The 20,321-nt window shown below is 48.1% G+C and overlaps 1 protein-coding gene across 1 annotated transcript in view; it reads left to right on the top strand.

Annotated features, from left to right (window-relative positions):
- CLCN7 (chloride voltage-gated channel 7) overlaps window positions 1–20,321 on the top strand; it is a 39,886-nt gene that overhangs the window by 16,717 nt on the left and 2,848 nt on the right. Inside the window, exons 11-24 of the mRNA XM_082199714.1 lie at window positions 816–880; window positions 1,011–1,127; window positions 2,318–2,372; window positions 3,099–3,159; window positions 4,461–4,599; window positions 6,455–6,548; window positions 8,364–8,533; window positions 9,654–9,705; window positions 11,396–11,523; window positions 13,079–13,164; window positions 15,019–15,151; window positions 16,379–16,438; window positions 18,495–18,671; window positions 18,851–18,931. Of these exons, the coding sequence (XP_082055840.1) occupies window positions 816–880; window positions 1,011–1,127; window positions 2,318–2,372; window positions 3,099–3,159; window positions 4,461–4,599; window positions 6,455–6,548; window positions 8,364–8,533; window positions 9,654–9,705; window positions 11,396–11,523; window positions 13,079–13,164; window positions 15,019–15,151; window positions 16,379–16,438; window positions 18,495–18,671; window positions 18,851–18,931 (1,418 nt within the window). The remainder of the gene's footprint in view (window positions 1–815; window positions 881–1,010; window positions 1,128–2,317; window positions 2,373–3,098; window positions 3,160–4,460; window positions 4,600–6,454; window positions 6,549–8,363; window positions 8,534–9,653; window positions 9,706–11,395; window positions 11,524–13,078; window positions 13,165–15,018; window positions 15,152–16,378; window positions 16,439–18,494; window positions 18,672–18,850; window positions 18,932–20,321) is intronic.

The following is a 20,321-nucleotide window of genomic DNA, read 5'->3' as shown; positions in this document are numbered from 1 at the left end:
GAGCCTCAGCTTCATGATCTGTCCTTCCAGTGAGCACTCAGGGCTGATTTCCTTCAGAATGGATAGGTTTGATCTTCTTGCAATCCATGGGACTCTCAAGAGTCTCCTCCAGCACCATAATTCAAAAGCATCAATTCTTCAGCGACCAGCCTTCTTTTATGGTCCAGCTCTCACTTCCATACATCACTACTGGGAAAACCATGGTTTCCCCCTCCGATTACACAGCCCTAAACTGTTGTCATTGTTGTCGTTAATTATATGCTGCCCTATACCTGCAGATCACAGAGTGTTTCACAAAATAAAATTACCATATAAAAACCACAAAATACATAATAAATATAATAACAGAAACAACCAATACAGTGGTACCTCTGGTTGCGACCGGGATCCCTTCTGGATCCCCGTTCGCAACCTGAAAGGAACGCAACCCGCATCTGTGCATGAGCGGGTCGCGATTTGTCGCTTCTGCGCATGCGCGTTATGTCATTTTTGTGCGTCTGCGCATGCGCGAGCGGCAAAACCCATAAGTAACCCATTCCCGGACGCAACCTGAAAACGCTCAACCTGAAGCAAACATAACATGAGGTATGACTGTAATCCATTTAAAAGGGCATCGGATGTTGATCAGCCAAAGGCCTGGTTAAACAGCAACGTTTTCGCGGGGTGCCTAAAGGTGTACAATGAAGGCGCCAGACAGACCTCCCTGGGGAGAGCATTCCGCAGACAGGGAGCCACCGCAGAAAAGGCCCGTTCTCAGCTCCTGCCTCAGGGCGGACAAGCCAAGTCTCACTGCCTCTGCCTTTCCCTCCCACCAGGTGGTGTCCTGTTCAGCTTGGAAGAAGGCGCTTCCTTTTGGAACCAGTTCCTGACCTGGAGGATTGTGAGTCTGGGGGGCTGGGAGAGCTTTCCGAGGGCAGGGGAGTGGGGACTGCAAGGCGAGTCCTTGGTAGACAGGCCAACTCTGGCCATGCTCCTCACCGCTCCCCCCCCCTCTCTGCCTCTCTCTGCAGTTCTTTGCCTCCATGATCTCCACCTTCACCCTGAACTCCATCCTGAGCATTTACAAAGGGAATCCCTGGGACCTGTCCAGCCCCGGACTCATCAACTTCGGCCGGTTTGACTCCGAGGTAAAAGGCAACATCCTTTTGAAGCTTCGCTGCCGCCTCCTCCTCCTCTGGCCTCCACACACAAATTCTCTACGTAACCAGAGAAGGAGTGGAGAAAATAATAACAATAGTAGTAGTAGTAGTAATAATAATAATAATTTATTTATTATTATTATTATTATTATTTATACCTCGCCCATCTGGCTGGGTTTCCCTAGCCACTCTGGGCGGCTTTTAACAGAATATTAAAATACAATAAGTCAGTCAGCCAGCTACAAATCCATTAATAATAATAATTTATTATTTATACCCCGCCCATCTGGCTGGCTGTCCCCAGCCACTCTGGGCAACTTCCAACAGAATATTAAAATACAATAACCTATTAAACATTAAAAGCTTCCCTAAACAGGGCTGCCTTCAGATGTCTTCTAAAAGTCTGGTAGTTGTTTTTCTCTTTGACATCTGGTGGGAGGGTGTTCCACAGGGCGGGTGCCACTACCGAGAAGGCCCTCTGCCTGGTTCCCTGTAAGAAGTCGAAATAAGGGATACAAATGTAAAGGAAGATTATTGTTGTTAAATTGAAATCTGAATATATATATATATATATATATATATATATATATATGCAGGTTTTGGTGTCTTCGGGTGTCTTCCCGTGTAAGAGTCGGGGTGTCTGTGCGACGTTTCGTCTGTGCGACGTTTCGTCGAAACGTCGCACAGACACCCCGACTCTTACACGGGAAGACACCCGAAGACACCAAAACCTGCATTCCTGTACCCGTGAAAATCTACGAAAGCATATATATATATATATATATATATATATATATATATATATAAGCACACACACCTATATATGGTATTGTACCCTTCCTGAAACTCTGGAGAGCTGCTGCCAGTCAGTGTAGGCTAAGTGGCACCAATGGGCTTGCGTCAGCGTAAGGCAGCTTCCTATGTTCCCAATAGCTCATTGGGTAGAGCACGAGGCTCTTAACCTCAGGGTCGTGGGTTTGAGTCCCATCCTCCGGCAAAAAGATTCCTGCATTGCAGGGGGTTGGTCTAGATGACCCTCGGGGGTACCTTCCAGCTCTGCAGTTCTATGATATTGTGAAAACATGGTGGCGCAGTAGAAGGCAGTCCCGTCCTTGAGCTGCTTTACTGCTGTCACAAGTTTCCGGAGCTCACACCTGCTTTCTTTCTTCCTTTTGCAGAAGATGGGGTACACTTTTCAAGAAATCCCAATCTTCATATTCATGGGAGTGGTGGGTAAGTGGCCCCTATTTAAGCAACACGATAATGTGACTTCCCTGTTTGTGCATCAATCTCTTCCGCAGATGTTACTCCGAGGCTGGGGGAGTGTGCATGTGCCCCCCCTGTTTTAAAAAGAAATAAGTTCCACCAGTAATGCATGCCTGACATGCAGCAGCAAATCTGTCGTGGTCAACAGCTAGAAAGGACCTGTGTCTGTTATCGGCCCAAAGGCCATTTGGGGGCATGCGGTCCTTTCTCTGTGCCTGCCTTTCCACAGGGCAAAACTCCTCTGTGCTCTGTTGACCCCACAATCCTCTGCATTTCTGCAGAGATTCCAGCATCTGGCAAAGAACTTAATTCCTTAATACCTCGGCCCCTGCACACAATACAGAATTTTCCTCTGTGGAACTGGGGGGATTTCCTGGCTTACCGTGAGCCCCAGAAGAAAGGGAGATGGAGGGGGAAGACATGACCCTATGTCTGGGGTGGGCGTAGGATTTTCCTGATCGAACAGCAGAGTGGAAATGTAGAGGATTTCCTTTGCAAAACTGTTCTCCACCTTGCCTTCATCCCAGTCAGATGCATCATTTCCACAGCTGCCCCAAAGAGAGAGTTATGGGATTTCTGTAACCTATACTGCTAACTTCCTCCATTCTGATTTGTGTGGTTTTGAGCGGCTGGTTCTTTGCTCTGACTCTGCCAAGACCTATTGTCAGGTGTTTTTCTTCCTCCTGGCTGCAGGTGGAGTTCTCGGAGCCATGTTCAATGCCTTGAACTACTGGCTGACGATGTTCCGCATCAGGTAAAAACCCTGGCAGAAGGTAACCTGGAATATAACAAGCAGCAAACTTCAGACCCAGGGCAAGGACTGGAGTAAAACCCATTGCATGATGGCCCGAGCCAACTGCTGCACGTCCAACAATGGATGCCTCTTTAAAAGGCTTTGCATTTCAGCTTTTTACACCGCCGGGCCCTTTCTTTTGACACAGGGCTCGGAGCTTAGCTCCATTCACAGGCGTCGCTGAGCTGAGCCACCCAGAATTTGGCTGAACCAGCATTTCAGAGGCCGCTTCACATTCCTGCCTGGATGTTTGTTTGAGCCGGAAACCTGCGATAGTACTTTCGTTTGCGTTCTTCTTTTTTTTATCAAGTCTGGCACACTCCTGCCTTTGTCAGGCCTCTGCTTATTTCCCCAGATGGCTTCCCTTTTGGGGCGAGGGTTGTTTTTATGGGAGCAAATGAGCTCAGCTCTGCAGCCGCCCACCTTGCTGGAAAACAGCCAGGTCTGGAGAAAGGCCATCTTAATTTTTAGCTAAAGGAAATAACCGAAGTGCCTGGGCAGGAACTCCTTTTTAGGACTTACAGTTCTGGGACTGTGTGGGGTGTGTTTGTGTGTGTGTGTGTGTGTACCTGTTGGAAACAGATGGAATGAATCCCAGGCTGCCACTCATCTCCTGAACTCCGTTTTTTATTATTACATTTGCCTCTCACCTCTCCTCCAAGGAGCTGAAGGTGGGATGCACACACCTCTCATTCCTTATTTAATCCTCAGAACAACCCTGGTTAGGCTGAGCGTCAGTGACTGGCCCCCAAGGTTGCTCAGTGACTGATGGAGGATGCTCCTGTCTCTCCAGTCTCGAAGCAAAATCCAGTTGGCTTCCATATTTGGAATCGGAATATAATAATAATAATAATTTAATATTTATACCCCACCCATCTGTCTGGGTCTCCCCAGCCACTCTGAGCGGCTTCCAACCAAATATCAAAAACAATACAGCGTCAGACATTAAAAACTTCCCTAAACAGGGCCGCCTTCAGGTGTCTTTTAAAAGTAAAATAGTTGTTTTATTACCTTGACATCTGCTGGGAGGGCGTTCCACAGGGCAGGCGCCACCACCAAGAAGGCCCTCTCCCTGTTTCCCTGTAACCTCACTTCTCGCAGCGAGGGAACAGCCAGAAGGCCATCAGTGCTGGATCTCAGTGTCCGGGCTGGATGATGGGAGAAGGGGCTGCCATCTTGTCCGTTGCTTCAGGTGGCAAAACGCGTTGGGCCGGCCCTGCTCCCTAACCCCTTGTGTTTTTTCTTTTCTTCAAACTCCCCAGGTATATCCACCGGCCGTGCCTGCAGGTCATCGAGGCCATGCTGGTGGGCGCTGTGACAGCGGCTGTGGCCTTTGTCATGATCTACACCTCGGCAGACTGCCAGCCCCTGCAAGGCAGCGGCATGGCCTACTCACTCCAGGTGGGAAACGAGTGGCAGATGGGGGACTGTGGGTGCCATTCCGGCTGCCTCCCAGAATGGATGCCTTTGGGCAACGGGGGCTTGAGGCAGGAGAGAAGTGGAAGCAGGTCCATTAGGCACCTTCTCACCAAGTTCAGTCTTCTGTCAACTGGACCCCACACGCCTCTCTCTTCGCTCACAAAAAGGAAATGAGTTTCCTTCAGCTTCATCTCAACACTGTGCCCTTAAAGCACTTTCTTTCCCTCAAAGAATTCTGGGTATTGTGGTTTTTTAAATAATAATAATAATACATTTTATTTATACCCTGCCCACCCTGGCCAGAGCCGGGCTCAGGGTGGCTAACAACAGTAAAATTGCAGTAAAAACATAATGGGGGGGGGCAATTTAAAATACAGGTTAAAATGCAATTTAAAATGCAGCCTCATTTTAATAGTAGCCCATAGATCAAAACCATAAGGGGAGGGAAACATAAGGGTCAGACTGAGTCCAAACCAAAGGCCAGGCAGAACAGCTCCGTCTTGCAGGTCCTGCGGAAAGATGTCAAGTCCCTCAGGGCCCCAGTCTCTTGGGACAGAGCGTGCCACCAAGTTGGGGCCAGTACTGAAAAGGCCCTGGTCCTAGTTAAGGGTCTCTGAGAGCTGTAACTCTGTGAGGGGCAAACTACAGTGCCCAGAATTCTCTGAAGGCAAAAATGTGTTCCGGGTGTGTTTTCAAGGCGCAATGTGTACACACGACTTCAGCCTTGCCCTTGTAGAGCGCGGCAGGGAGGAAGATGGCGGACAATACCGGAATTAGTCATCTGCTGCTGTTGTTTTCTGTGGCTCCCCCTGCTGTCCGTCACCCTGCTTTCAGCCCAATGGGAGCTAGCCGTTGTTGGTGAGATGCTGGGCGCATCCAGCTGGCAAAGTTGCGCAGCCGCTGCCCCTGGCAGTGAGCCCAAGTTTGTATGTAGCTTTGGCAAGCAAAGGTTTACCTCTCTGGCATCATGCAGAGAAGCTTTTGAAAATGTGTGTGTGTTTGTTTGGGGTGTGGGGGAACGTCTCTTCCTTTCATAAGTGAGCATCGCTTTTACGAGAGGACAGCAGGCTGGTACACACATTTGCGATTTGATAACACCCCTGGGTTTACTTGCAAGCCCTTCTCAAGCCAAGTCTCTGAGCCGTTCCCTGCCCCAGATGTTAAACGGCTCAGGACCGCAATACCTCAAGGACCACCTCTTTCCATATGAACCTACCCGGAACCTGAGATCATCTTCTGAGGCCATTCTTTGTGTGCCTCTTCCTCAGGAGGTCCGGGGGGTGGCAACACGAGAACGGGGCCTTCTCTGCAGTGGCTCCCCATCCGTGGAATGCTTTGCCCAGGGATGTTCACCTGGTGCCCACCAGACAAAAACGTTCCTTTTCAACCAGGCCTTTGGTTGTTCTGTTTGACATCCTACACCCTTTTAAAATGTGGCTCTTATTGGGTTGTTGTTTTTATTCTGATTATATATGTTGTGATCTTTTCTGTGAACTACCCTGAGACCTCCAGGTATAGGCTGGTATAATAATAATAATAATAATAATAATAATAATAATAATAATAATAATAATGTTGTACTTTTGTACTGTTTTATTGTTGTTAGCCGCCCTGAGCCCGGCTTCGGCTGGGGAGGGCGGGATATAAATAAAATTTATTATTATTATTATTATTATTATTATTATTATTATTATTATTAATAATAATATTGAATCCAGTGCTCGTAAGGAACAGCAGCCTGTGCTGTTGGACCCCTGCTTCTTTTTTCTTTTCCTTTCCTTTCCTTTCTTACTTTTTACTGTGCCTGCAATAACACGACTTCTCCTCTCCCCGCCAGCTCTTCTGTCCTGATGGCGAATACAACTCTATGGCTGCCGCCTTCTTCAACACACCAGAGAAGAGTGTCGTCCGCCTTTTTCATGACCCCCCAGGTCGGTTGCTCCCCAACTAGCAGCGTCCAACCATCGCCAATCGATGGGGGGATGTATTCTTCCTAATATTCTATAGCAGGGTTGGCTAGTTCCTGTCTCAGGGCCTAAATCCAGCTCCACGACCAGCAAATGTTATTCCCCCCTCCCAACAAGACCCCACTGATTTTGGTGACAGCATGTTTAGATGGATACACAGACCAACAATAATTATCTATCTGTCTATCATCTATCTATCTATCTAATCTATCTATCTATCTATCTATCTATCTATCTATCTATCTATCTATCTATCTATCTTCTGAGCACAGTCCTTTCCCCCAAATTATTTTTATTGGTTTTCCAAATTTTTACAAATCAAACCAAATTACCTAATTTAATACAGTTTCTTTTTTTAAAAAATCAGGTTTCCGGCTCCAGTTGTAAACATATGTCCATCTTTTTCTCTTGGAGCCACATCAACTCTTCATTAATATCCATTTCATCCTTCATTTCTTGTTGTCCATTCCTATAGCCACCCCTTTTATAGTCTTTATAGGTCAAAACCAGCACTTTGAATTGGGCCTGGAAATTTATGTGATCTACCTGAATTACTGTGAATTGTTGTGGGGGGGGGGTTGTATTCGAGGTAGGTTTCATTTGCTTTTAAATTGTATTATTTCCCAACCTGCCTGGCCCTTCCTTGCATGCCTCCGAAGAAGGAGAGCTCTCTCCAGCTCTGTGGGAGATGCAACTTGTTCCATCGCTTAATCTGCTCCCGCAGTTACTGAGTCTCTTCTCCTTCCTCCCGCTCCCTCCAAACGTTTAGCCAAAATGTGCATTCCTGAAATCTAAAACGGGACGGCAGGGGGCTTGCAACAGTCCTTGGCTTTCCTCCTCTATAAAGGCTTTACCTGATGTTCCTGCGGCAGAGGAGCCGGATGAAGGAATCGAATTTTCTTTTCATAGTACCCTAGAGCCCAGTCCATGATTTGTTTTGCTGCACACAGTGTTTTAATTAGGAAAGGCACATAGAGCTGCCCTAGCGGCTATTATCCATAGCTGTCAACGTTTCCCCTTTTTAAAGGGAAATTCCCTTATTCCAAATAGGATTCCTCGCAAGAAAAGATAAAGTTGACAGCTATGGTATTATCACAGGGAAGGTTAGGGTGATTTGGACATGTTTTAGATGTATTGTGATACAGTCGTACCTTGCAAGTCGAATGGAATCCGTTCCGGAAGTCCGTTTGACTTCCAAAACATTCAGAAACCAAAGTGCGGCTTCTGATTGGCTGCAGGAAGCTCCTGCAGCCAATCAGAAGCCACGCCGGACGTTCTGCTTGCGAAAATCATTAAAAAACCGGAACAGTCACTTCTGGGTTTCCATCGTTCGGGAGCCAAGGCGTTCGAAATCCAAGATATGACTGTATTTTATGCATTGTGACTTGCAGTTGTTTTTTATTGATCGTAGTTCAGTAATTATTGTAATTGTTTAAGAGTGGATAAGTATTATTTGTCGATGTTTTGAGAGTTTATGTCATTGTGTTTCCCAAACTTGGGTCTCAATCTGTTTTTGGACTACAGCTCCCATAACCCCTGACCACCGGTCCTACAACTCACTGATAGTAGTTGTAGTCCAAAACCAGCTAGAGACCCAAGTTTGGGAAACGTGGCTTCAACCTAATTTTTGGAACCAGGAAAAACCCAAAGATGGCTCTTGAGACCTGCTTCTTTGAGCGGCTAAAATGCACGCCCCCTGTAATAAGGTGGGAGCACCCTTCTGCATTGCTGAGCTGGTTCCAGGTTGTGGGGAGTGATGCTCTTTGCTCTCCCTCTTAGGCACGTACGACCCCATGACTTTGGGGCTGTTCACCTTGATGTACTTCTTCCTGGCTTGTTGGACCTACGGGCTAACAGTTTCGGCAGGCGTCTTCATCCCCTCCCTGCTGATCGGTGCCGCCTGGGGCCGACTGTTTGGCATCTCTCTCTCCTACATGACCAGCGGCTGGGTAAGTTGCCCTCACCTTGTGGTCTCAATCCTCTCCCCCCCACCCGCCCACTCCCTTACGGTCCGAAGAACCTTTGCAGAAAACAAGCCCCTGGTTGTCGCGGGTGGGAGGGGAGCTGGGGAGACGGAGGGCGTTTGATCTTCGCCAGGAAGAAGAAGTGGAAGCTTTTCAGCTCCAAGGGCCTCCTGGCAGTTCCCTCACTGCGAGAAATGAGGTTACAGGGAACCAGGCAGAGGGTCTTCTCAGTAGTGGTCGTCTTCTTATCTGGCGATCCCTCGTAGCCAAATAAGATTGTCTTGCATGAACACAGTTTTAAAAGTGAGTCCGTAAGTGACTGTGGAGGCTGATTCTGGATCCACACGTCCTTCCACAGTGGGGACATAGGTTTCTGGGCGGGAGTTGATCACGGTGAGGGTTTGCCAAGCGTGCCTTCCCCTTAGCGCATTTCTCCTTTTCATCCTGAGTTCGAGCGCTTTCAAAGCCCAGGACGCCTTTGGTAAAGGCTGTTCTCCAATTGGAGCGTTCGCAGGCCAGTGTTTCCCGGTTGCCGGTGTTTACACTACATTTTTTGAGAGAGTCTTTGAACCCCTTTTGTTGGCCACCAGCATTATGCTTTCCGTTTTTAAGTTCAGAATAGAGCAGTTTCAGCAGTGGTGCCCGCCCCGTGAAACGCCCTCCCGTCAGATAAACAACTATCTGACTTTCAGAAGACATTCTGAAGGCAGCCCTGTTCAGAGAGGTTTTTTTAAAATTCTTGAAGCTTTGTTGTGTTTTTAATATTTTGTTGGGAGCTGCCCAGAGTGGCTGGGGAAACCCAGTCAGATGGGCGGCAAGCCAGCCTTCTTCCCCTCGGGGTTCCCCATCTGGTGCCCCCCTCCCTGTCTCCTGCCTCCAGCCTGTCCATGACACCCAATCGTCCCCTTGGCCTAGAGATCCACCACCACCGGTCTAGGCGAGTAGGGCAGATGCCATGCCCCAGTTTGTTACTGCTGTTCACGGTGTGAAAGGTCCATTTCTCCAGTGAATGGGGAGGGAGGGGGCCTGTATCGGAGACCCTCCAACCTCCTGCTTAGTCCCGCTGTCCTGAGCGTTGACTGTTCCTCTCTCTTGGGGCTTTCAGATCTGGGCCGACCCAGGGAAGTATGCCTTGATGGGAGCCGCGGCACAGCTGGGTGAGTGATACACGTCTGGGGCAGGGAGGAGAAAGGGGCTCAGCTTATTGGGAAGTGGGAAGGTGGGTCTTGCCCCAGTGGGACGGTGCAGGTTAGGCTTTAACCCTTTAACCGAACTTTCTTTCCTGGGCCCCGTCTGCACCATGCATTTAAGCATCCTCATCTTGCTTTAAACAATCATGGCTCCTTCTGCAAATAATAATAATAACCCTGGGAGTTATGGCTTATAAAGGGATGCTTTGTCAAAAGAATTCTGTTCTCCTCACAGATCTGTGATTCCCAAGAGTAGTTTAACACTCAGTTCCTCTTCCCAGGGAACTCTGTGACATTTGAAGGCAGCCCTGTATAGGGAGGTTTTTAATGTTTGATGTGTTTTGAGTATTTTGTTGGGAGCCACCCAGAGTGGCTGGGGCATCCAAGGCAGATGGGTGGCATATTAATAATGAAATTATATTATATTACTGTATTTTTTCGTGTATAAGACGTCCCCAAGTATAAGACAACCCCTATTTTTTGAGCCCCAAATTAAGAAATAAATTTATTTATATATTTAATTGCAACATTCTGTGTATAAGTTGACCCCCAATTTTAAACTTAAAAAAATTGGGGGGCAACAGTCTTATACATGGGAAAATACAGTAGATTAGATTAGTTTATAATGAACTATATCTGCTTTGTGTCTATTTAACACAAGGATGAGAAACCTCTGGCCTTCCAGCTATCGGACTACAACACCCATCATCCTTGACCATTGGCTACACTGGCTGGGGCCGATGGGAGCTGGAGTCCAACCAGCTTTCTCACTCCTGCTCTTTTAAAATGGCTATGGCACTAATTACAGGTTCGCTCTGAGGAAGGACAGTAGCTCAGTATGAACAAAAAACCCACGTATTGCATTATTTCGAAGGCCACAGCAGCACGAGGGGAGCTAATGAAATTTAAATCAGATTACAGGAACCACTCCTCACTGTTTGAAATTAGAAATCAATAAAATTAAATAATAATTGGATTCTTAAAATCAAAACATATTCCTGTTGAAACATAAAACTCATTAAGGCATGTTCTTAAAATAGCACACATTACTTACTGATTTGTGGGCATCTACCTGCCTCGAGGGGACGCGGGTGGCGCCGCGGGTTAAACCACAGAGCCTAGGAGTTGCTGATCAGAAGGTTGGTGGTTCAAATCCCCGCAACGGGGTGAGCTCCTGTTTCTTGGTCCCTGCTCCTGCCAACCTAGCAGTTCGAAAGCACGACAAAGTGCAAGTAGATAAATAGGTACCACTCCGGCGGGAAGGTAAACGGCATTTCCGTGCGCTGCTCTGGTTCGCCAGAAGCGGCTTAGTCATGCTGGCCACATGACCCGGAAGCTATACGCCGGCTCCCTCGGCCAATAAAGCGAGATGAGCACTGCAACCCCAGAGTCTTCCACGTCAGGGGTCCCTTTAGCTTTACCTGCCTCGAGAGACAATGGAGTGTGCTTCCTGGGGTGAAGTCAAACCGCTGTGTTAGCGGGTGCAATCCTGGACAGTGCCTATGGAGGTCCTGGGCCCATTCTCATTTTGCCACCCTCCGGACCTCTCGAGGAGGAGGCACACCAAGAAGGGTCTCAGAGGATGATCTCAGGGTCCGGGTTGGTTCATATGGGTAGAAGGCAGTCCTTGAGGTTCAACGCAGCATTTTCTTCCTAGGGGGCATTGTGAGGATGACGCTCAGCCTGACGGTTATCATGATGGAGGCGACAGGCAACGTCACCTACGGCTTCCCAATCATGCTGGTGCTGATGACGGCCAAGATTGTGGGGGATTATTTTGTCGAGGTGAGGGTCTGCCTGCGGCTGCTGGTCGTTCCGGCCACTTAAAACCTCCCTCTCCAGGGGGACTCTACCACGGAACACCAGTTGCTGGGGACAGTGGCGTAGCATAGGGGGGGCCGGCCACACCGGGCGCAACATCTGGGGGTTGGGGTTAGGGGGCGCAAATCCACGGGTTAGGGGGTGCAAATTACTTGCCTTGCCCCGGGTGCTGACAACCCACGCTACGCCACTGGCTGGGGAGCAGCATTCGACGGGGCAGAATTGCCTCTGTGTCCTGCAGGGGGCTTCGTGGAGGTCTGTGACTGGTTGCAGTGAAAAGAGGGTTTCGGGGTTAGATTCCCTTGCCTTGGTCCGACCCAGCAGGGCTGTTCTTGTGACCCAGAGGACAGGACAGGCCTGGAGGTTTTATACTGAGGTCCAGCACCGAGGGCCTTCTGGCGGTTCCCTCACTGCGAGAAGTGAGGTTACAGGGAACCAGGCAGAGGGCCTTCTCAGTGGTGGCACCCGCCCTGTGGAACGCCCTCCCACCAGATCTCAAAGAGAACAACAATTACCAGGCTTTTAGAAGACATCTGAAGGCAGCCCTGTTTAGGGAAGCTTTTAATGTTTGATGTATCACAGTATTTTAATATTCTTTTGGAAGCCGCCCAGAGTGGCTGGGGAAACCCAGCCAGATGGGCGGGGTATAAATAATAAATTATTATTATTATTATTATTATTATTATTATTATTATATATTCCACGTTTCATTCTGCACGGCACTGCTTGGTTCAGCGGATGGTTGGTTAGCCTGGGGGAAAGGCCAGATATAATTCTTAACAAATACATTGTGCCCCAGGAAAGGCCAAACTCTGTGAACCAGTTACCGTATTTTCTTGTGTATAACAAGCCCCCGTGTATAAGACACCCCCTGTTTTGGAGGACTCAGATTTAAAAAAATTAATTACCATGTAGCATATATTCAACACAAAAAACAGCGACAATTTGCTGTTGGCAAAGGACAGCTGGACATACAAAGGGCCCCATTACCTTCAGTAGCTTTAGGGCCTCATCAAACCTAAATCCAGCCCTGGGTAAGGGCCACAGCCATCATTCTGCCACTTTAACCTCTAGCTCCGCGAACCAGGGGCATTATGCCCCCAGTGGACTGCCCACTAGGCAATGCAGCCTTCAGGCTGGGAAAGTTTCCTCAGCCTTCTGTACATATTACTGTATTGGCCTGAATATAAGCCACACTATTTTCGCAAATTCCGACCGTGAAAAGTTAAAAGTGCAGCTTAAATTCGCAAACTTACAAAAATGGGCTTTTACAATATCGCTGCCGAAACAGACATACGGTAAAATGGAACCCCAAAAAACGTTTTATTGTCGATTTGCGAGTTTAAGACTGTTTATCCCACTTGCGGGTCCTCTCTGGTACCTGTAGGATTTGTTGTTGACAAAGGACAGCTAGGCATATAAAGGGCCCCATTACCTTCAGTAGCTTAGGGCCTCACCAAACCTATATCTGGCCCTGCCCACCAGATGTGCCCCAGCTCACAATTTCTTCTCTTTCCAGGGTTTGTATGATATGCACATCCAGCTTCAGAGTGTCCCCTTCCTGCACTGGGAAGCCCCTGTCACATCCCACTCGTTTACCGCCAGGTAAGCTGACAGGATCAGGCCACAGCAGGGTTTGTACGGGTTCTCAGTGTATCAAAAAACCCGAAAGTGCTGGTGGTGGTATTACTGTTCTTAAATATATCATCCCACCCTACACCAGCAGCGGGGTTGCAGCGTTTTAAAATCCAGCATTGAAACAAATAACAAATTGAGTCCCGAAAGCACACAACCCAAATCTGACCCTGACAAATTCAGGGAGACCTCATTCTTTGTATGTATTAAACAGAGCTAAAGCCCTTTCCTATGCGTTATTGCGTTTTTTCTTTTCAGATGGGGCTTTCCATATTCCGTCAGTGTTAAAAGTTTTCAAGGCAAAGGTGATTGCAACAATAGCATATGCAATCCCATTATGGGGGTCCTTTGTTAACCTAACCCATTTGGAGGTAATCCAAAACCAGCTTTTAAGAAGGTTGCTAAAATTACCCAGGTGTGTAAGCAATACTGCTATATGACTGGAACTAAATGTTACATCTCTAGAAACCACACTATGGAAATGCATCCTCTGTTACTGGTTGGCATTATGGCATAAACTTCCAAATCTCCACTTGATACAGTGTCTCTGGAGAGATGACTTCCCTAGCCCCTGGGCAAAATTAATACATGGGAAACTTGTGTCCCTAGGACTATCTCCATCTGTACTATTAAAATTGGATTTAATTTCTGCCAAAAGAATTATAACTCACAAATTAGAGGAGATGGATTTACAATTTAATATTGCGACAGGTGGTGGCACCTGTTCGCCGATAAACCTTGGCTTAACACCACCAACGAAACTTCCATCTTACTTAACTACCTTATCTGTGGTGACGCACAGGTATGCCTTTATAAAGGCTAGATTCAATGTTTTCCCATCAAACGTGTTGGGAAACAGACTCTCCAACGGTCAGATCTCACTCCTCTGTGACTGTAAAAGTGGATCTATAGAATCCTTATATCATATAATCTTCTGTTGTCCATTACATTCGGCTTCACGGTCCAAGTTTCTGGCTCCATATTTATCGAGAATTGCTGACGGTCCTCAGGAAGCCCAAATAATATACTTATTAAACGACGAAGATACAAGTAGATCCCTTGCAGTCGCTAGATACCTGATTAATGTTTTATTTCAAAAGAGGAGAAATGGATCACTGTATGACTCTGACAGCTTAGCTAAACTTAAGAACCATCAATAAGTGCCAGAACTAAGACGCATACCCCCCAAAATCTGATGGATCTGAATGGCGGTTTACATAGAGGGAGTTTATTGTGTATAGTGTTTGCTTAACTGAAGTAAAATTGGTTCTATATGGGTGTTTTAACTTGGAACTGTTTAAACTGTATTGTTTATGGATAAATTCTGATGTATTGTTTCGATATGGGCCAATGGCTGCAATAAATCTAATCTAATCTTTGTATGTTTTAATCTGGGAAGTTGTCTTATACCAAGTGAGAACATTGGACCATTAAACTCACTGAGCTTTTAGGTGGGGGATGTTTTCCCATCCCTGCCTGGGGATGCTGGGAACTGAACCTAGGACCTTATGAGTGCAAGGCATGAGCTCTAAGACCTTCCTGCAACAGCAAAGCAAGATGCTAGTCCCCATGACAATGAACAAAGGGGCTTGTTTAAAGAGGGAGTGTAGGGGGCCGAGTCAAAAGGCCAGGGTAACAGATCTGTGTCTTCAGCATTATCCGAAAGCTGTGTACCGGAGAAGCCAGGTGCTCCTCTTTGTGTGTGGAAGGAAATTCCACAACGAAGGGGGCCACCACAGAGAAGGCCCCGCAGTCCACACTCCTCCCCTCTGTGGGCTTTTAACGTGATCTCTGTGTGTTGTTTCATTTATTTCCCCTCTGCAGAGAAGTGATGAGCACCCCGGTGACCTCCCTCCGAAGGATTGAGAAAGTGGGCGTCATTGTGGACATCCTCAGCGATACGTCGTCCAACCACAACGGGTTCCCTGTGGTGGAGAGCATTCCAGGCAGCGATCAGGTAGGGCGGCCGGAACTGACTTGGGGGCCTTGATGCCCGGAACCCTGTTTCTTGGAGAAAAGGTTAGGAAAGGGCCATGCCTCAGCAGAGGGCACCTGCTTCTCACATAGATTGTCCCAGGTCCAATCTCCAGGTAGGGCTGGGGAAAAAAACCAGTTTGACACCTTTGGAAGGCCATTTCTGACTGCCAGTGTCAACAGTATTGGGCTAGATGGAGCAGAGGTCCGGCTAAGGCAGGCTCCTACATTTTTTAAGGCCCACTTGCGGAACTTGAGTAAAATGCGTACGTGTGTTCATAAGATGTATTAGGCATTGTCTTATTTATTACATTTATGCACTGCCATTGTGTGGTGGCGCTGTGGGTTAAACCACAGAGCCTAGGACTTGCCAATCAGAAGGTCGGCGGTTCAAATCTCCGTGACGGGGTGAGCTCCCGTTGCTCGGTCCCTGCTCCTGCCAACCTAGCAGTTCGAAAGCACATCAAAGAGCAAGTAGATAAATAGGTACCGCTCCGGCGGGAAGGTAAACGGCGTTTCCGTGCGCTGCTCTGGTTCGCCAGAAGCAGCTTAGTCATGCTGGCCAGATGACCCGGAAGCTGTACACCGGCTCCCTCGGCCAGTAAAGCGAGATGAGCGCCGCAACCCCAGAGTCGGTCACGACTGGACCTAATGGTTAGCTTTACCTTTTATTGTCTCCCAAGGAGCTCAGTGTCCCGTTTTAATCTCCCAACAGCCCTGTGTGGTAGGTTAGGCTGAGAAATGGTGACTGCCCCAAGGTCACACACCCAGTGAGCTTCCTGGCTGGATTCGAACCCTGGTCTCCCAGGTCGTAGTGTATTACTCTAGCCCCTGCACTACACTGCCTTGCGAAAACAAGCCCCTTCTTTTAGTATCTGTCTTGCGCGCCCACCAAGGCAAGGTAATGACTCTTCAATTTTTTGAGGCACAGGCGGGGTTTGGACCCATGATCTTTGATTTACCAGATTGATGCCTTACCACTTGCCCACCGCTCATACAGTGTACTTGCAGGTTTATAATTCTGAGCGAAGAAAACCGCAAAATGACAACAAACTAATTCTGAAATAAGCTCCAGGGGAAACAACAACAGCAGCAGCCCAGATGTTTAAATGCCTGGTTGTCCTTCCTGGTGTCTAAAATCATGTGGAAAGGATGGGTGGGGAATTGTTGGGGCCAAGAGGCACCCCAATGACAGCCTCTCTCCTTGCAGGCAGCGGGACTGCGAGGCCTGATCCTGCGCTCCCAGTTGATTGTCCTCCTGAAGCACAAGGTGAGGGCCGCAGCTCAGTCACAGATCATCTCCTCTGGCACATTTCAGTTTCTTTCGCTGTTAATGTTTTGAACGACTATTATTGATAATTTGAATATATCTCAGAAGCCGCTTGGAGTTCTTCCCTATAATCAAGGGGTGTATAAATTTGGTTAAATAAAAACAAACAAACAAAGCGCTGCAGGGAATGGGGAACCTGGTCCTCCCCCGAATGTTGGACTACAATTCCCATCAGCCCCTGCCAGCGTGGTCAGGATGATGGGAGTTGTAGTCCAGCAACATCTGGATTGGGGCGCAGGTTCCCCACTCCTGCTCTGCTGCCAGACTGGTCGGCTTCTCTGGGTCGTATGTGACTCAAAGTCACTGCGTGAGCAAAACGACTTCTGGTTGTGGCGGCGGAGCTCCCCCTCCTTTTCCTCTGCACGCCTCTTAACCCATCTACTCCTGGGGTTCCCCCCAACCCTCCAGAACAGATTGGGGGTGGGGTGGGGTGAGGAGGCAGAAGGGAATATCCAGTGTGCAAACAGAAGTCGCAAGAACATAAGGCAGCCTTTCTCAACCTGTGGGTCCCCAGATGTTGTTGAACTACAACTCCCATCACCCCTAGCTAGCAAGGCCACAGAGCTCAGGGATGATGGGAGTTGTAGTCCAACGACATCTGGGGACCCACAGGTTGAGAACCGCTGACGTAAGGGGAGCCCTGTGGATCTGGCCCAAGAGCTCACCTAGTCCAGCATCCTGTTCTCATTGTGGTCGACTAGTTGCCTGTGGGAAACCCCCTAGCACAAAAGCCCTCTCCCCTCCTGCAGTTCCCAGCAAGCAATATTTAGAAGAATTGCTCCCTCCGATTCAAGGAGGACACTGACAAACTGGAACGTGTCCAGAGGAGGGCAACCAAAATGGTCAAAGGCCTGGAAACGATGCCTTATGAGGAACGGCTAAGGGAGCTGGGCATGTTTAGCCTGGAGAAGAGGAGGTTAAGGGGTGATATGATAGCCATGTTCAAATATATAAAAGGATGTCACATAGAGGAGGGAGAAAGGTTGTTTTCTGCTGCTCCAGAGAAGCAGACACGGAGCAATGGATCCAAACTACAAGAAAGAAGATTCCACCTAAACATTAGGAAGAACTTCCTGACAGTAAGAGCTGTTTGACAGTGGAATTTGCTGCCAAGGAGTGTGGTGGAGTCTCCTGCTTTGGAGGTCTTTAAGCAGAGGCTTGACAACCATATGTCAGGAGTGCTCTGATGGTGTTTCCTGCTTGGCAGGGGGTTGGACTCGATGGCCCTTGTGGTCTCTTCCAACTCTATGATTCTATGATTATGGAAACATAGCATAGCAATGATGGGCGGAAGCCTTCCGTGGATTGGCCCAGTTTGTTCTTGCTCTTATGTATTTTTGGTGTTTTTATCTTGCCTTTTAATGGAGTGTGCAGCCCCAAGATCTATGGATGAAGGACGGTATGCAAGTTTAATTAATAATAATAATAATAATAATAATAATAATAATAATAATAAACCATCAGGGTTGGTGGCCATCACTGTCTGCCTGTGGGAGAGATAATAATAATAATAATAATCCCATCCAGGTTGGTGGCCATCACTGTCTCCCTGCGGGAGAGAGTCCTGTAGCTGCAACAACAACAAACAACAACAATTTTATTAAAATTGTATACCACCCTTTATCCATATCCATCCATATCCACCCATATCCATCTCGGGGCGGTTCACAGCATAAAATCGCAATTTAAAAAAAGACAAAATGCATAATAAAAAAGACCAAAAAGAAACAAATAAGCCCCCCTCCTGCAACACATTGACATCCGGTGCCCCTTTTTAAATCAGCCCGAGGCCTGGTTGAAGAGGCACGTTTTCCCCTGATCCAACATTTGGTTTCAAGTCACGGTGCGGTTGGAGTCAACCCTCTCTGCAGGATGGGACGGTTCCCCAGGCAGCAGGAGGGCTTGGGGGAACCCCAAGGAAGAGGGCAGCAAGCCTAGGCTAGCGGGCATCCCTGTCTGTTTGCCCTGTGCCACCACCATGCCTGACCCCTTTTAGGTCTTCGTGGAGAGAGCCAACCTGTCCCTGGTGCAGCGGCGGCTGAAGCTGAAGGACTTCCGAGATGCCTACCCCCGCTTCCCCCCCATCCAGTCGATCCACGTCTCCCAGGACGAGCGCGAGTGCATGATGGACCTGACCGAATTCATGAACCCCTCGCCTTACACCGTGCCCTTGGTAGGACCGGGTTGAGGGCGGCAACGTCTGTTGCTTTGAAGGCATCTCGAGGGAGGGATGCTGCTGGTGATGAGGGCTTCCTCGTCCCGTAACAGAGTCCTGGGTTGTTTTCATTTTACTGGGGTGGGGGGGGGACTCATTGCCTTTCTCTTGTCTAATATGATTTCCCCGGTTTGCAGGAAGCCACCCTAACGAGGGTTTACAAGTTGTTCCGGGCCCTGGGCTTGCGCCACCTCGTGGTGGTGGATAATCATAACCAGGTGAGTCAAGGCTGGAAGAAATATCTGGCAGGAGATCTCAAGGAAGTAGTCTTGCAGCCCAGTGTCAGTGGCTGGACAGAGGAGGAATGGTGGAGGCCACTCGCCTCTTCTCCTGAACCTTCCCAAGAACAGGAGGACAGTATAGATTTAGAACAGTGGTTTGCAGAAGGGCATAGTTCAGAGGCTGCAGAGGGGAGAAGCTGGGAAATATTGGGAGAGGGGCAGGAAGAAGACGAAGCACTGGGGAGAGGCAGCTGACAGACTCAGTGTCCTTGGGGAGCATTCCTGACCCCCCCCCCTCCCAGGACCAGGCAGGCATTGAGGGTAGGAGAACAGAAGGCTCAGAGGAAGAAAGCTCAGATTAGCCGTTGCAGAGATGACGTAGGAGAGATGGAGCAGGTGGGATTTTATTCAGAGCAACGCCATTATTTTAGGGAGGCTGCATTCTTTTGTATCTGTTTGTGAACTATGGAATAAATTACTTGGTAAGAACTCTTGTTTATCTCCTTGCTGGCTGCCAGCAGGGGAGGGATCGGATTCCCTGAAGCCTGACACCCAGTGGCAGAGCTCACCTTTTGCATGGGGAGGGTCCCAGGTTTGAGTCCCTGTATCTCCAGGTAGGGTTGGGGAAGACCCTCTCTGTTGGGGATCCTGGACAGCTGGGCTAGATAGACCAGTAGTCTGACCCAGGCATTAATGTAGCGTTTTGTCTTCTTTACATTTTTCACATTATTATTATTATTATTATTATTATTATTATTATTATTATTATTATTTCCTAATGAATTGATTATAGTGGATACTCGGGTTGCGAACGTGATCCATGCGGGAAGCACGTTCGCAACCCGCAGCTGTGTGTCTGCGCATGTGCAAGTTGCGATTCAGTGCTTCTGTGCATGCGCAAAGCATGATCACCGAAGCCCGGAAGTAACCCGTTTCAGTACTTCCGGGTTTCGGCGGTCCGTAACCTGAAAAAACGCAACCTGAAGCGTCTGTAACCTGAGGTATGACACTATTAGTTTCATTTTATCCCACCTTTTCTCAGAACCAGAATTCAAGGCAACTCACAGAAGTTTAAAACAAACGCAGATGGAATCTTAGCAGTGTGGAGTTGGAAGGGATCCCCATTAAGGTCCTCTAGTCCAGCCCCCGTGCAGAACCCACGACCTTGGCATGATCATCGCCACGCTCTAGCCAAGTGATCTGGGCAGCTAGCTAAGCACATATAACACATATAAACATAGAAAAGATAATGGCTAAAAGGTAAACTGTAATGGAATGTAAATGCAAATCTATTAAAACACTGATAGCAGAAACAGACAGACAAACGAAAAGCCCTTTTCTAAAAGGCAGTCAGTTCCCAAAAGCCTGTTGGAATAACAGTCTGTAC

The sequence above is a fragment of the Podarcis vaucheri genome (genome assembly GCF_965113315.1).
Source record: "Podarcis vaucheri genome assembly, chromosome: 14".
NCBI lineage: Eukaryota > Metazoa > Chordata > Lepidosauria > Squamata > Lacertidae > Podarcis > Podarcis vaucheri.
This window is presented reverse-complemented; position numbering and strand designations above follow the sequence as displayed.